The 15,252-nt window shown below is 39.0% G+C and overlaps 1 protein-coding gene across 1 annotated transcript; it reads left to right on the top strand.

Annotated features, from left to right (window-relative positions):
• The first annotated feature begins 7,405 nt into the window (after nucleotides 1-7,405).
• On the top strand, nucleotides 7,406-8,819 carry LOC142175328 (uncharacterized). Its single transcript, XM_075241911.1, has 2 exons — nucleotides 7,406-7,867; nucleotides 8,304-8,819. Exons 1-2 carry the CDS (start codon nucleotides 7,406-7,408, stop codon nucleotides 8,817-8,819), a joined length of 978 nt encoding a protein of 325 aa, XP_075098012.1.
• The last annotated feature ends 6,433 nt before the right edge of the window (nucleotides 8,820-15,252 follow it).

The raw sequence follows: 15,252 nt of genomic DNA on the forward strand, positions 1-15,252 counted from the left end.
TAGTACCGGGTCAAATCAATTTTAACTGGGAATTAACACTGTTACCGGTGGTATTTTATATTATGATCCAAAAAAGATCGGGAAGAATTGGCAAAAATGGTTACTGTTATGTGCTTACCCTATAGTTTTCCTTCTAACCCCCACTTTGTGCATTATATTAGAAAAGTTTATAATCCTACTTATAAAGGTTTTCCTCGCACAACCGTAAAGAGTGATATTTATAAATATAAACATGAATATGAACAATATTTGCGCTATTTATTTACTCATATAAATTGTCGTCTTGCTATTACAACTGATATTGGTAGAAGTGGTAATGACTGTGATTACCTTACTGTTACCAGTCATTGGATTGATGAGCATTGGATAATGCAAAAGCACATTATTGCTTATAGAATAATTAATTCATGTCACACAAGGCAGTTTATTTCTAGCACGATTGCGGATATTTATAGATATTTTTGCATTAGTGATAAAATAATATCAGTTTCAATGGATAATGCTACTAGTAACACAAATGTTGTAGCCTTGCTTACCACTACACTAAGTCCTATATTTAGTAACATTTTTCATGTTAGATGTATTTGTCATATTTACCATTTAATTGTGGGTGATGGTATGCGAATTTTAAATGTTGAAATTGAAAAGGTTAAAATGGCTCTTAATTGGCTTTTTTATTCAAACCGTAGAAGTAGACTTAGAGAATATTTTAAAAGATACGATGAATTTGGCCTAAGAGAAAGAAAGGTTCCTAAACCTTGTCCAACTAGATGGAATTACATGTATGAAAGTTTAGTTGTTGCATATGAATATAGAAACCACATAAACTCAACGTTTAATGCTCACGTAAGTGATGATGATGAGCACCTTACAAATGCAGATTGGGTTAATGTTAAAATGCTTGTAGATTTTTTAGAAAAATTCCATATTGCTACAAATGAATTTTCTGGGCAATATTATCCTACTATTTCTAACTGTTTAGTTTATATTGCAGAACTTGCAAATTTGTTTGATCATTTTTCAGAGGGTGGGGAAATTTATCAACTTGCTATTGATTCCATGAGAAAGAAGTTTAAAAAATATTTTTTCCCTATTCTCCCTATTTATGGTATTGCTGCATTGTTAAATCCTACTATGAAATTAGGAGGTCCTCAATTTTGGTATGAAACTGTTTATAATGGTTTAGCACTTGAAGATGAGGAGTTATCTAAACTTCCGAACGCAATAACCTCAATTAAAATAAATGTTCAAACTATTTATAATCCTTATCAAGTTGCATTAGATCATGCTAGACCAAATGTTCCAACTCCTTCTTCTTCTTCTAGTTCTCAATCATCTAAAAGAACTGCGGGAGTAAGAGCACTTAGTGCTTGGGCAGGGTTCAGGGGTTCTCAAGGTTCTAGTACTAGTGATTTTTCACAACTAAATGAGCTTGAAGTTTATTTGTCACAGGGAATTGAGGAAGTGAATCCCGACGGCTCCTTTAATATTTTGGAATGGTGGAAGGACAAAGAAAAATACTTTCCGATTCTTTCAAGGATGGCCCGAGATATTTTAACTATTCAAGCTTCAACAGTGGCATCAGAGAGCGCTTTCAGTCAAGCAAGACTTCAACTCGGTGATTATAGAGCGTCTATGAGGGAGAGCTTGGAAAAATCAGTACTTTTCAGAGATTGGATCCGTTCGGAAAGAAGAAATTTTGGACTTGCTGAATCACAACCAGAGGTAGACGAAGCTTACGAAGAAATGCTAGCTGAACTTGCGGAGGATGATGCTTCGCCTGGAAGCGGTGATGACCAAGCTTCATTTCCGTCACCACCAACGGAAATTCCTCCGGACCTTGAAGGATTTATGAAATTTGTAAGAGATACCATGTAAATTAATATGTAACTTGTATTTTGGCACATCTTGATTAGTTTCTTTTTCTTCTCAATGGTGGTATTAGCACCTTGTTGTGCTCATTCCATAGGGGAGAGGAAGACTAAGAAAGATATTGCCATGATTTTTAATGCTATAATAAAAATATAACGCATTGATTTGAATATCTCTTTACAATATTTTTGTCTTTTTATATATCTTAAGCTATACATATAGTATAATATAGTATAGTATAGCTTATATATATACTATACTATACTATATATACATCTTAAGATATACTATATATACATAGTATACTAGATATACTAGATATATATATAGTATAGTATAGTAGATATACATGTATATATAGTATATCTTAAGATGTATACTATCGAATATGGCTTATATACTATGTATATATAGTATAGTATAGTATAGTATAGTATAGTATATATATACTATATATACAACTTAAGATATATAAGCTATATATATATATATATATATATATATATATATATAGTATAATATAGTATAGTATATATATATAAGCTTATATTTATACTATACTATAGTCTATACTATATATACATCTCATAAGATATATAAGCTATATTCGATATACATATATATATAAGCTTATATATATATACTATACTATACTATATATACATCTTAAGATATATAAGATGTATATAGAGTATATAAATCGAATATAGCTTATATATAGTAAGATGTATATATATTATAGTATAGTATAGTATATATATAAGCTTATATATATGTATATCGAATATATCGAATATAACTTATATATCTTAAGTTGTATATATAGTATATACTATACTATACTATAATATATATATATACATCTTACTATATATATTATATATATCTTAAGATGTATACTATCGAATATGACTTATATACTATGTATATATAGTATAGTGTATGTATATATATATATATATATATATATATATATATTATGTATATATAGTATAGTGTGTGTGTATATATATATCTTAAGATGTATATATAGTATATCTTAAGATGTATACTATCGAATATGACTTATATACTATGTATATATAGTATAGTGTGTGTGTATATATATATATTTTAAGATGTATATATAGTATATAAATCGAATATAGCTTATATATCTTAAGATGTATATATAGTATAGTATAGTATAGTATATATATATAAGCTTATATATATATGTATATCGAGTATATCGAATATACTATGTATATATAGTATAGTGTGTGTGTGTGTGTATATATATATATATATATATACTATAATATACTATATATATACTATAATATATATACATAGTTTATAAGTCATATTCGATAGTATACATCTTAAGATATACTATATATACATCTTACTATATATATATATATATATAGAGAGAGAGAGATATATATATATAGCTTATATATCTTAAGATGTATATATATCTTAAGATCTACTATACTATACTATATATATATCTAGTATATCTAGTATACTATGTATATATAGTATATCTTAAGATGTATATATAGTATAGTATTTAAATTTGAATTAAAATATTTATGTCACAATTCTATAATATAATTTAAAAGGAATTGCCTTAGATATTGTTATTACTATTTTTTTCTCTAACTTCTATATAAAAAAAAACTAAAAAATAGAAAGCATCCATTGGGCCCACTTAGGCCCGCGACCGGCCCACTTAACCCCGGGACCGACCCACTTAACCCGGGATCGTTAGTTCGTGGTCCCGGTCCCGAGCCGGTTCCAGCAATAAGCCCGCGAAGCCCGGGACCGTTTAGGACCGGACCGCATAGGATCGGCCCACTTAGGACCGGGCCCGCGAAGCCCACTTAGGACCGGGACCGGTCCACTTGTCACCCTTAGAGGTAACACTTCTAAACTTGGTTCTGAGGGTATAAATCCCTAAATTTCGTGTTATGTGAATTGTATGGAGTTGGCGCACATGCTAGGTGATGGGCGTGTGGATGTGCACCATAGAAATTGTGACTTAAATAAATTCCGTGGAGTTGTATAATTAAAGAATCATGTCACCATTCATATATCCTCCACGTGTTAGAGGAAATTAAGCTGAGATTCATGTTGAAGATCATGTTTAGGTTACTTCTTCTTCGATATCCATATATTTTCTATATGGTTCAAACAAACATAAGAAATAGCGGGTTCGGTGTCGATATTTTGGGACCCAATGGGTCATGTTGCTGTTGAATCATTTATTTGAATTGTAATGTTTTTGTACTCAGTCACATTCATCATTTGCATATCATATCTCAGTCTCTGTTGTCATTCATTGATACATCATATCATCATGTCGGGTTGACTTTTATGTCATTTAGAGCCCGAGAGACTGGAGATTTTGAGCGATATTATATGGGATCGGGTTGCACGCCACATTATTGCCCGAGAGACGGAGATTTTGAGCGATATTATATGGGATCGGGTTGCACGCCACATCATGTTTTATTTATTTATGCCTGGAACTGGCTGTTATAGTGCTTGCACTGAAGGATCCCCTACGGAGTCTGTACCCCCCACAATGAGAGCGGTTCATTTATACCTAGGGATGGATCTTCCCCTAGGCTGGATTGGCCTTATACAGTACTGATTGACTGATTATCATTTGATGTGTATATATACGGGGTAGATCTTCCCTAGTCTGGATTGGCCATATACTGTACTGAGTGATTGAGTATTTTGAGATTGTGAGTGCATGAGATTTTTCATAAAGGTGTATCACATACAACATGTACATTGGCATATAGATATAGAGATGTCACATTCCTCATATCATTCAGAATTTATTTATTTTATTTGTACTGAGTTTAACTGTTGAACTTGATAGCATGCCTACATTTCTGTACAGTTATTTCTATATTGGACTATGCCTGTGGAGCTCGTCAATACTTTCAGTTCAAAGGTTAATCTTGTTACTTATTAAGTACATGGGGTCTGTTGTACTCATACTACACTCTGCACTTCGTGTGCATATCCAGGTACTTCTGGACACGGTGGTTGGTAGATATTTTGGGATATTATCTGTTGGAGACTATCGAGGTAGCTGTTTGACGTCCATATACCTTGACTCTATTTCCTTTCAAGTTATTTGTACTGTCCTACATTTTCAGACAGTGTTTGTATTAGTCAGACTATGTTATCATTTAGATGCTCATGTACTTAGTGACACCAGATTTTGAGAGTGTATTTTACATCAGTATGTGTGGGGGTTTTCTATTAAATTTATATTTTATGTTTTCAAACTTAAAAGTATTGAGATAGGCGCCATCACGATATGCGGATTTAGAGTTGTGACAGACGATCGTTGAGATCAAAATGATTGGATATCGTCAAGACGATTATTGTTTTTGCAACGTGCATCTACTAGGAAATGTGTGTTGGGAATACTAAAATATGTGTCGCACACACCAAAAATATTTAACTTATCAAAGTGTTAGGAGTACCCATTCATCCTTTGAAAGGTGAAAGGTGCATGAATTATTAGAGTTAAATCATTCCTCCTAAATTATGGCAAGAATATGAAACGGGCTTCGTACTTTATTGTCTAAGAATCTAAATTTATACGGTAATAAATAAATATTCAAACTCAAATACATTTCTTTGTGAAAGCACACATCTATTTACATTAGTTTTGTCTTGTGTAAAACAACATCTATTCACTCCTCAAATCAAATTTATTTTCTTTCTCATTCATATGGCTCTTATGACACAAAGATGCGCAGTAGTTATTCCCCTTTTAAGCATCCAAATAATTATTTTTGGATAATTTTTTCAATTGAACTTATTTTCTGTTGTTTGATGTGAACAAATGCAGCACACCGCGGGAATGAACAGGACGACCAACCAGATCCTCTGGCTTCAGGTAAAACTCACAATGTCTGACAATGCAGGTGTGGTTATGTCCAATCCTACTCTCAAATTGAAAATAATACGGTGGATTTAAATAATAAGCTCAATAAGGTTGGGGTCGATCCCATGAGGAGTATGGTGTGTGCTAGAATGTCAAAGAGTGCGTGAATTCAATGAACTTAAAGTAATCTTCAAATAAAAGATTTACTTTTTGCAGTTACTTCTAAAGTTATGACTACGAAATTTATCAAACACTTGGAATATGAAAATAATTAGAGAGTAGTAATTAATGAGAGAAAGCACTAAGGTTGTTCATCCTTCGTGTATGCTATGCTACGCTATGGGTATAGATGTATTCGATTCCAATCAATCAAACATGTGTTATGACAACAATATCAATAATACCAATTTAGTATTTTCCAATACTAAGAGGGTTTTACTCACAAATGCTTTTCCAAGCTATTTAGAGCTTTATGCAATACAATTGTTCATGCTCAATTAAGAATCTCCCTATTCCTAGTTTGATTCCATTAATTGAGATGGGATTAATTCCTTATTCTACCCAATTCCTTGATAATTGCTGTAAAATTAAACTCGGTTCCACTTTTTCAAGTTAGAACTAAGTGTGATAGGCGTAAATCTAGTGTTTGTAACCACCAAATTATGCAATAAAGCATGGAGCAATTAGATAACACAATATTTAATCAAAGACGAATCTATATTAATAACCCATAGTTATAACACCACTCACAACCCTAGCTAATGAGTTTAGCTAGACATGACAATAGAAACAATAATCAAATTATCCTTAATCCAGTCATTGATGCTAATACAGAAGAAAAGGATTGAGAAACAGTGATGTTTTGAGAAACCATGATGTCACTTGTTAACCCTTAGGAAAACTCACAGCCGCTCGTACAATATTCTTCTCTATCAAAGTTTTCAAAAAAACCTAAAAAGCTGACAAAATTATCCTCGTCGGGTCTTGCGTGGCAAAGTTGCATGGCCCACGCAGGATGCGTGGCCCAGTACTCTATTTCTTCAGCTCTCAGTACATGGTCAAGATGCGTGGCCCACCCAGGATGCATGGCCACTTCCAGAACTTAAACTTTCAGCCTCCAAGTTCTCCAACTGTGTAGGTGACCTGCGTGGGTGACTTGCGTGGCCCACGCAGGATGGACTTTTGCTTCTTTAGTTTTCTTCTTCAGTTTTGGACTGAATTTGATACTTTTCTTGCAGGTATTTGATGATTTTCAATCTCTTAATTCTTACGCAACTCCATGACCTGCAATCATATCATTCAAAACATAATTAGTGCATTAATCACATCAACTGGGACATAACTCTATTAAAAGGCATAAGAGAAGTTGGGAAAAATACCAACTTATCAAGGTGACAACGTCCTTGCCGCCGTGCTGAAAAGAATGGAGGAAATGGAAAACGAAAATAAGGCGCTCAGAGACCAAATGAAAGAGCACCAGGAATGGGTAGACAAAATACCTGGCGCCCCTAAATTGCTGCCAAAAAGGGACGCCAGTAGGTTCTTAGAACAGCATATAGTGAGGAAGCGGCTCTGCATGCCATACCAAAGACCTTCAAGATGCCCCCATATCTCAGAATCTACGAAGGAATGACCAACCCCGAAGATCATGTGACTCACTACGTTACCGTTGTGAAAGACAATGACCTCACCAAAGAACAAGTGTCCTCCATCTTGCTAAAACAATTTGGCGAAACCCTCACTGGACGGGCATTGACATGGTATTCACAGTTACTAGCCCATTCTATAGAAACGTTCGAAGAGCTGGCCGATAAGTTCGTTACGGCACATGTTGGGGCCAAGAAAGCTGAAACAAGAGTAAAAGACATCTTCCCCATTAAGCAATACCCAGGAAAGGGACTGAGGGACTTTTTAGCCCGGTTCAACAGGGTGAGGATGACCTTACCAAATATTTCCGAAGGAATGGCCGTCGCAGCCTTTCAGAATGGGTTGAGCATAGATGGTTCGAGGATAACCAGAAAGCTATTAAGTCGGTTAATGAAGTATCCTCCGGCCAGTTGGGATGAAATCAACAATGCCTACTGTGTCGAGGTTAGAGTAGATGACGACGACCTCAATGGACTAACTCGACGACTCACCTCAGTACAATATTAGCCCGGGAAAGAACACAGGGATAATACGAGAAGAGACCACCCGGTATTGTGTCTAGGCAGGGAACGACACCAACCCTATGTTAGGACACATGTTCCCTCTTTTCATTGTGAAGATGGCCAGTCTAGGCCGAGATGAGGAACTCACAGGAACGACAGGGGTATGCCCCCTTTATTATCTGCTCATAATTTTTGTGTTCACCTACAAAGGTGGTTTAAGCTCTTGAAAAGCTCATAACTAAGGTAAAATGGCCACCTAAGATAAGGTACGACCAAGCACCTGGAAATGCGACACCCTTTGCTAGTTCCACCAAGAATGTGGACACAAAACAGAAGACTACATCGCCCTAAGACTAGAGGTAGTGAACTTACTGCAGCAAGGACACCTCAAAGAACTACACATCGACAAGGGCAGGAACATCTTAGCAAGGGGTCGAGAACGTCTAGGCCCGCCAAAGCCCCATTCACCAGCTCGTACCATCAATATGATTATTGGTGGCAGTGATAAAGCCTCTATCAACGGCATCAAGTTCACCGCCACCCACAAGCTCAAAAGATCGATCACCCACAAACGGTATGACGGACTCCAAGAGAGTATCATCTTCGATGAGTCAGATGCCGACGATTTGACTTTCCCTCACAATAATGCACTTGTCATCACTTTACAAATTTTAGATGCTGATGTTAAAAGAATTATGGTAGATGACGGAAGTGGAGCGTGCATCATCCATCCCCAAGTCCTCACACAGATGAGACTCGAGGATAAGATATTGCCACGTTGCATCATACTAATCGGTTTTAACAATGAAGTTGAACGGACTTCGGGTGAAATTACACTCCCCGTTCTCACTGTTGGAGTAACTGTAGAGACAGCATTCTACATCATGGACTAGGACACCGCATACAATGCCATCGTGGGACGACCATGGATACACCCCTTGAGAGACGTCCCCTCCATCTTGTACCAAGTGATCAAATTCCCAACACTTTGGGGAATATTCAGGATACGAAGGGAACAACGCACATTCCGTGAATGCTACCGAATTGCCATGGATAGCACGACAACTCAACAAAAGAAAGATAAGGAAAAAGAAGCATAACAATCAGCAGGGTTGAGGTCACCATAAGGTGAAGCCAAAGAAGTCTGTTATGGACCGCGAGATGGTCAAAGCCGCATAATTGACCATAGAAGACCTCGACCATGTCCAATTAGATCATAGCGACCTCAGTAAAAAGGCCTACATCGGCTGCAAACTCTGGGAACTAGGTAAATTTAGTTAATTCTTAATAACTAACGTAGATTTTTTTGCCTTTAGTCATGCAGATATGCCAGGCATCCCCAAAGAGATCTCCACACACAAATTAAACGTCGACCCCTTCTACCCCCTAGTAAGGAAGGTCTGATGAAAGTTCAACCCCACCATCAATGAGGTCATCTACGAGGAAGTAGAAAATTTATTGGCAAATGGCTCTATCATGGAATCGAAGTACCCCCAAATGGATTGCCAATGTAGTGATGGTCAAAAAGAAAAATGGGAAATGGAGGATGTGTGTGGACTTCACAGACCTAAAAAAAGCATGCCCAAAAGATTTATTCTTGTTTCCACATATCGACCAGCTCATCGATGCAACGGTAGGGAATGAGTTGTTAAGTTTTTCTGGACGCATACTCACGTTACAAACAAATACTTATGGAGGAATAAGACCAAGAGAAAACTGCGTTCATCACCCACAGGGGCATATATTGTTATAGTGTCATGCCATTTGGATTTAAGAACGCATGGGCTACCTATCAAAGGTTAGTCACAAAAATGTTCAAAGATCAACTCGGCAAAACCATGGAGGTATAAATCGACGACATGTTGGTCAAATCCGTGAAGGCAGAGGATCACATCGACTACCTAAAGGAAGCTTTCGACATACTATGACAATACGAAATAAAACAAAACCCTGAGAAATGTGTATTTGGCGTAGCTTCGGGAAACTTTTTGGGGTTTTTAGTATCGCAGCAAGGAATTGAAATCAACCCAGATCAAATTAAGGATATCGATGGGATACCTGAGCAATTGACCACTAAGAAGCAAGTCCAAAGATTGACCGATCAAATTACCTCTCTATCCAGATTCATCCTGCGATCGTCCCAAGGGTAACGACCTCGAGTGGACGCCCAAGTGTGTACAAGCACTAAAAGAATTGAAGGAGTATTTGTCATTACCACCCTTGATCTCAAAGTCCGAGCCCAGGGAGCACCTTTTCATCTACATATCCGTATCCGAAGTAGTAGTAAGTGTGGTCCTGATTCGAGAAAATAAAGGTACGCAATCTCCTATTTATTATATCAGCAAAACACTTGTCGATGCCGAGATGAGGTACCCACACCTCGAGAAATTATCCCTGGCCCTGGTCGTAGCTTCACAAAAGCTTAGACCCTATTTTCAGTGCAACCCTATCTCGGTCGTCACCATTTTTCCTTTAAGAAGAATTTTACATAAACCCGAGCCGTCGGGGAGGCTGGCCAAATGGGCCATCGAGCTAAGTGAGCACACAACATCACATATCAGCCTCGATCAACAATAAAGTCACAAGTGCTCGTTGACTTCGTTGCAGACTTTAGCGCAAAATTAATGCCTAAGGCCGAGAAGGAAGCCGCTCAGGCTTCTCTTCAAACACAGGACCTTTGTGTTCTATACACCGATGGCGCATCCAATGCTTCCGGGTCCAGACTAAGACTCGTACTTAAGGTCCCCACTGGTGAAGTAATTCGCCAATCCATAAGGTACCTAGATATGACTAACAACGACAACGAGTATGAGGCCGTAATTCTAGGGTTAAGACTAGCACTAAAATATGGGGAGAATCAGCTGAAACGCTGTTGCAATTCTCAGCTCGTAGTCAACCAAGTCACATGGACATTCCAAATCAAAGAACAAAGGTTGCAAAAGTATCAAACCGAGATCTGCAAATTGCTACCCAATTTCAACGAATGTTAGCTCGACCAAATCCCACGAACTCAAAACATCAAAGCAGACAACCTCGCCAAATTGGCCGCTGCCACCAAAAGCATAACGGCCGGGGATAAGAGCGTAGTCCATCTCCTCAACTCATTATTAGACCAAATCGAGGTAAAATCAGTAATGGGACTGGTGCAATTGTATTATTACATATTTGCAGGACGACATCCTCCCAAACGACAAAAAAGAAAGCTAAAAAGCTAAGAATGCAAGCCTCTAGATATAACGTCCTCCACAATGACTTATACAAAAGAATGTATGACAGTCCCTTGGAAAAATGCTTAGGTCCAAATCAAACCCAACACGTTCTCGAAGAAGTCCATAAGGTCATTGCATCACTCATTCTGGTGATCGAGCACTCGTCAGGTGCCTCATACGAGTCGGGTGTTATTGGCCCACCATGAAGAAAGACGCCTCAGAATTTGTGAAAATGTGTGAACAGTGTCAAAAGTATGCCCCAATAATCCACCAAGTACGCGAACACCTCCATTCAATCCCCTCACCATGGCCATTTATTAAGTGGGGAATGGACATCGTGGGTCCACTTTCGCCGGGACGAGGTAATGTAATATTTCTTTTAGCTTTAATTAATTATTTCTCTAAATAGGTGGAAGCAGGTGCATTCTCCCAAGTTCATGAGCATGAAGTAATCTCTTTCATATGGAAAAATATCATCTGCTGATTCGATCTACCTAAAGAAATAAGTTGTGACAATGGGCCGCAATTCACGAGAAGAAGAACCACCGAGTTCTTCAAAAAATGGCATATTAAAAAGAATTCTTTCAACTCCTTACCACCTAGATGGAAACAGACAAGCAGAATCCTCCAATAAGTCAATACTAAACATCATGAAGAAGAAACTTGAACAGGCAAAGGGACTATGGCCAGAAATACTCCTAGAAGTATTATGAACGAACAGAACTACCCCGAAAACGAGCACATGATAGACACCTTACTCCCTAGTCTACTGAACAAAAGTAGTTATACAAGTTGAAGTCAGAGAACCCAGCGTGAGGTACTCCGATAAAAGCGACACCAACAATGACGAGAATAGGAGACAAGATCTTGACGAGGTTGAAGAGTGACGAGACATGGCGTACATAAGAATGATCGCTCAAAAACAACAAGCAGAATGCTAATAAAACAAAAACGCAAAGGTTTGATTGCTCAAGATCAGAGACTACATACTCAAAGCCAAAACGCAAGCAAATAGGGATCCGCGAGAAGGCAAGTTGGGAACTAACTGGGATGGACCGTACCAAATTATAGGCAAAGAAGACAAGGGCTCATTCCAATTGGAAACTATGGAAGGGAAGCTCCTACCAAACAATTAGAATATCAGCTATCACAAGTACTTCAACTTCTAAAAAGCAAGAAATGCCCCATAAGTCGTACTCTCAAGGAGGTTTTTAACGAGGTGACGAACGGGATACTTCAAGTTGGAATACACGAGAGGACTTATTTTTTCATTACCCGACTCGTCAAGAATCTCCAAGTCGAACAATGAAGGGACTAGACATACTAGGACTGGGACGCCAGCTAACACCCGAAACTTGTAATTTTCTCCAAAAATTGCCTAAGGGAAAAAACGATGTACTTGAAACAATAAAGTTGAAATAATAAAGATGCACTTCTGTCAAAACTACTCTCCAAAATGGTACGTTCGGCCAGCTCGAACAACACTTATCGACCCCTGGCCTCGACATAATTTAAAGGTACATTCGACCATCTCGAACAACACCTATCAGCCCCTGGCCTCGACTTAATTTAAAGTTACGTTCGACCAGCTCAAACAAACACCTATTGACCCTTGGACTCGACTTAATTTAAAGGTACGTTCGACCAGCACGAACAACACCTATTGGCCCCTGGCCTTGACTTAATTTAATGGTACGTTCGACCAGCTCGAAAAATACCTATCGGCCCCTTTCCTCGACTTAATTTAAAGGTAAGTTCGACCAGCTAGAACAACACTTATCGGCCTTAGGCCTCGGCTTAATTTAAAGGTACGTACAACCAGCTCAAAAAATACCTATCGACCCCTGGCCTTGACTTAAATTAAAGGTACTTTCGACCAGCTCAAACCAACACCTATCAGCCCTCGGCCACGACTCAACTTAAAGGTGTGTTTGATCATATTGAGAAACACCTATAGACCCATGGCCACATCCTAACTAAGAGACATACTCGACCTGTTTGAAAAAAAGCCGATACGGCCCACACCTATTCGACCCAAAGGCTACGACCACCTAAAGGATAACAACAAAAGGAAAAAAAAAAAGCAAACATGCAAGTACATAAGCAAAATGTGCAAGTATAGAAGTAAAACATGCAAGAACATAAACAAAATGTAGAAATAAAAAAGGTTTGTGTAAAACAAAAGTCAACTTTGATATTCAGATGAAGAGGTTTTACAAGAGCGCTCGAAGACGCCAACAAAAACATACAAGAAGTTAAAACTAAAAACTAGTGTCCATTACCATCTCGGCCTTCGACGCCCTCTCCATACTCACCTTGACCGTACGCGGAGTCATACAAAGCACTATACGCAAGACGGTCTACACCCTCTTCCTTGTCCTCCTCAAAACCAGGCTAAGGCATGGCAGGATCATAGTCACAAGCAAGCCGAGCCTCATGATCTTTAACTCAAGCATCCTCGAGGGCCGTCTCAGATGTAGAATTCGCTTTATTCAAATCGCGGATCACGTCCAGCCGTGATTCAACGTGGAACACTCCTCGTACATCTCTCGAGGGATATTAGGATTTTCAGAGGCATTAGACGCAGAGGGCCGCACAAGCAGTTGGGCTTTCTCGGCCTCAAGAGCAGCAACTCAATCATGCAGCTCGAACTTTTCCTTATCCAACTCTCCAATCCTCTCCTCAAGCTGGTCCTCTTTATCCCTGGCCATTGACAGAGCATTATCCCGCTCAGAACGAGGAGTTTTGTTCGCCAGCTCGAGGATGTGAACCTTTCACCGAGTATCCAGTCGGGAACCCTCCGCCTGCTCGAGCATCTATTGCTTCATAGAAACCTTCCCTCAGAGAGCGTCCATCTGAAACTGGCACCCATCCAACTGACTTTCCAGTTGATCCACTTGATTCTGGAGGTCGCTGCATTGGGCTTCATGCCCTTGCTTAGCTCGAGCTCCTCCTCTTTTCTATTAAGAGCCCCCGCGAGAACGCTGAGCCTCTCTACGGCTGCCATCAACTCCTCGTCTTTCTTTTTCAAATCTTCTTCGCCCCCCTAGCGAAGTCGCCTCTAAGCTTCCCGGTACTCCTCGTACTTACCCTTCAACTTCACATAACTATATTTTCACCTCTTTTCCCTACGAGCACTCTCAATTCCCGAATAACAATTTGCAAATCAAAGGAAGGCAAAAGTTAAAATTTGGAAACAAGTTAAAACAAAGGAAAAAGAATGAAAGACAACCACACTTACCCTGAGAGCAAGGCCGACAATATTCTTCGACAAAGTATTATCGGTAAACTCCTTGAGAGTCTCACACTCAGCCTCAGAGCAAAATGTACCGAGGACGGGAATCACCTCCTCGGTATTTCTGCAAATCACGATCCATTAGAATAATGATGGTCCTTGAGCCCCCTTCCATCCTCACCTCGATCTGAGTGAGCCACTCATTAATCATCCTGAGATTTCCAGGGTCTATGTTAGAGCCTGACTTATCGCCCTTGTTGATAGTGTCCTTTCCTTTTTCCTCGTTGGCCAGGGAAGCATCCGCTACCGGCCTGGAAGATGAGGCCTCTTCTTGCCCTGCGGGCACAGAGCTGACATTAAGCGTCCTCCGCACAACAATCTCCTTTTGGGGGCGTAAAGGCAAGCCCTCATTAGCCTCTTTCGGTTGTGGGGTCTTGGAGGTCGCCCCAATATCATCCCCAACGTGTATCATCGCAGTCTCCCGAAGTGTGAATTCACCTTCTAATGAGTCGATGGCGGCGGGAACTCCTCCTTCTACATCCACGACCTTCTTTTTGTGTGGCCTCAGGTCCGTGTCACATGAAGGGACCTCATTATCCTCATCAATAAGTGAAAATAATGGAGGAGCAGGCGCAATAGCCAAAGCAGGGGCGGAGGCGAAAGGCGTAGCGACCCTTCTCCTTCTAAAAGCAAAAAATATGAACACTGACGTTTATGGTTCCAGGCCTCAGGGAAACCGTCGACATTAGCCACAACGGCCTCAATCTTAACAAAGAAGTAGTCGATCCAGAACTAACGACTACCTTTATCGTCTATCTTCACCACTAAGAATTTTCTCCCACGATGTCGAAGGTTCAACATCGTCCCTCTGTAGAAGCTAGG

This window comes from Nicotiana tabacum, chromosome 21, assembly GCF_000715075.1.
Source record: "Nicotiana tabacum cultivar K326 chromosome 21, ASM71507v2, whole genome shotgun sequence".
Classification (NCBI taxonomy): domain Eukaryota; kingdom Viridiplantae; phylum Streptophyta; class Magnoliopsida; order Solanales; family Solanaceae; genus Nicotiana; species Nicotiana tabacum.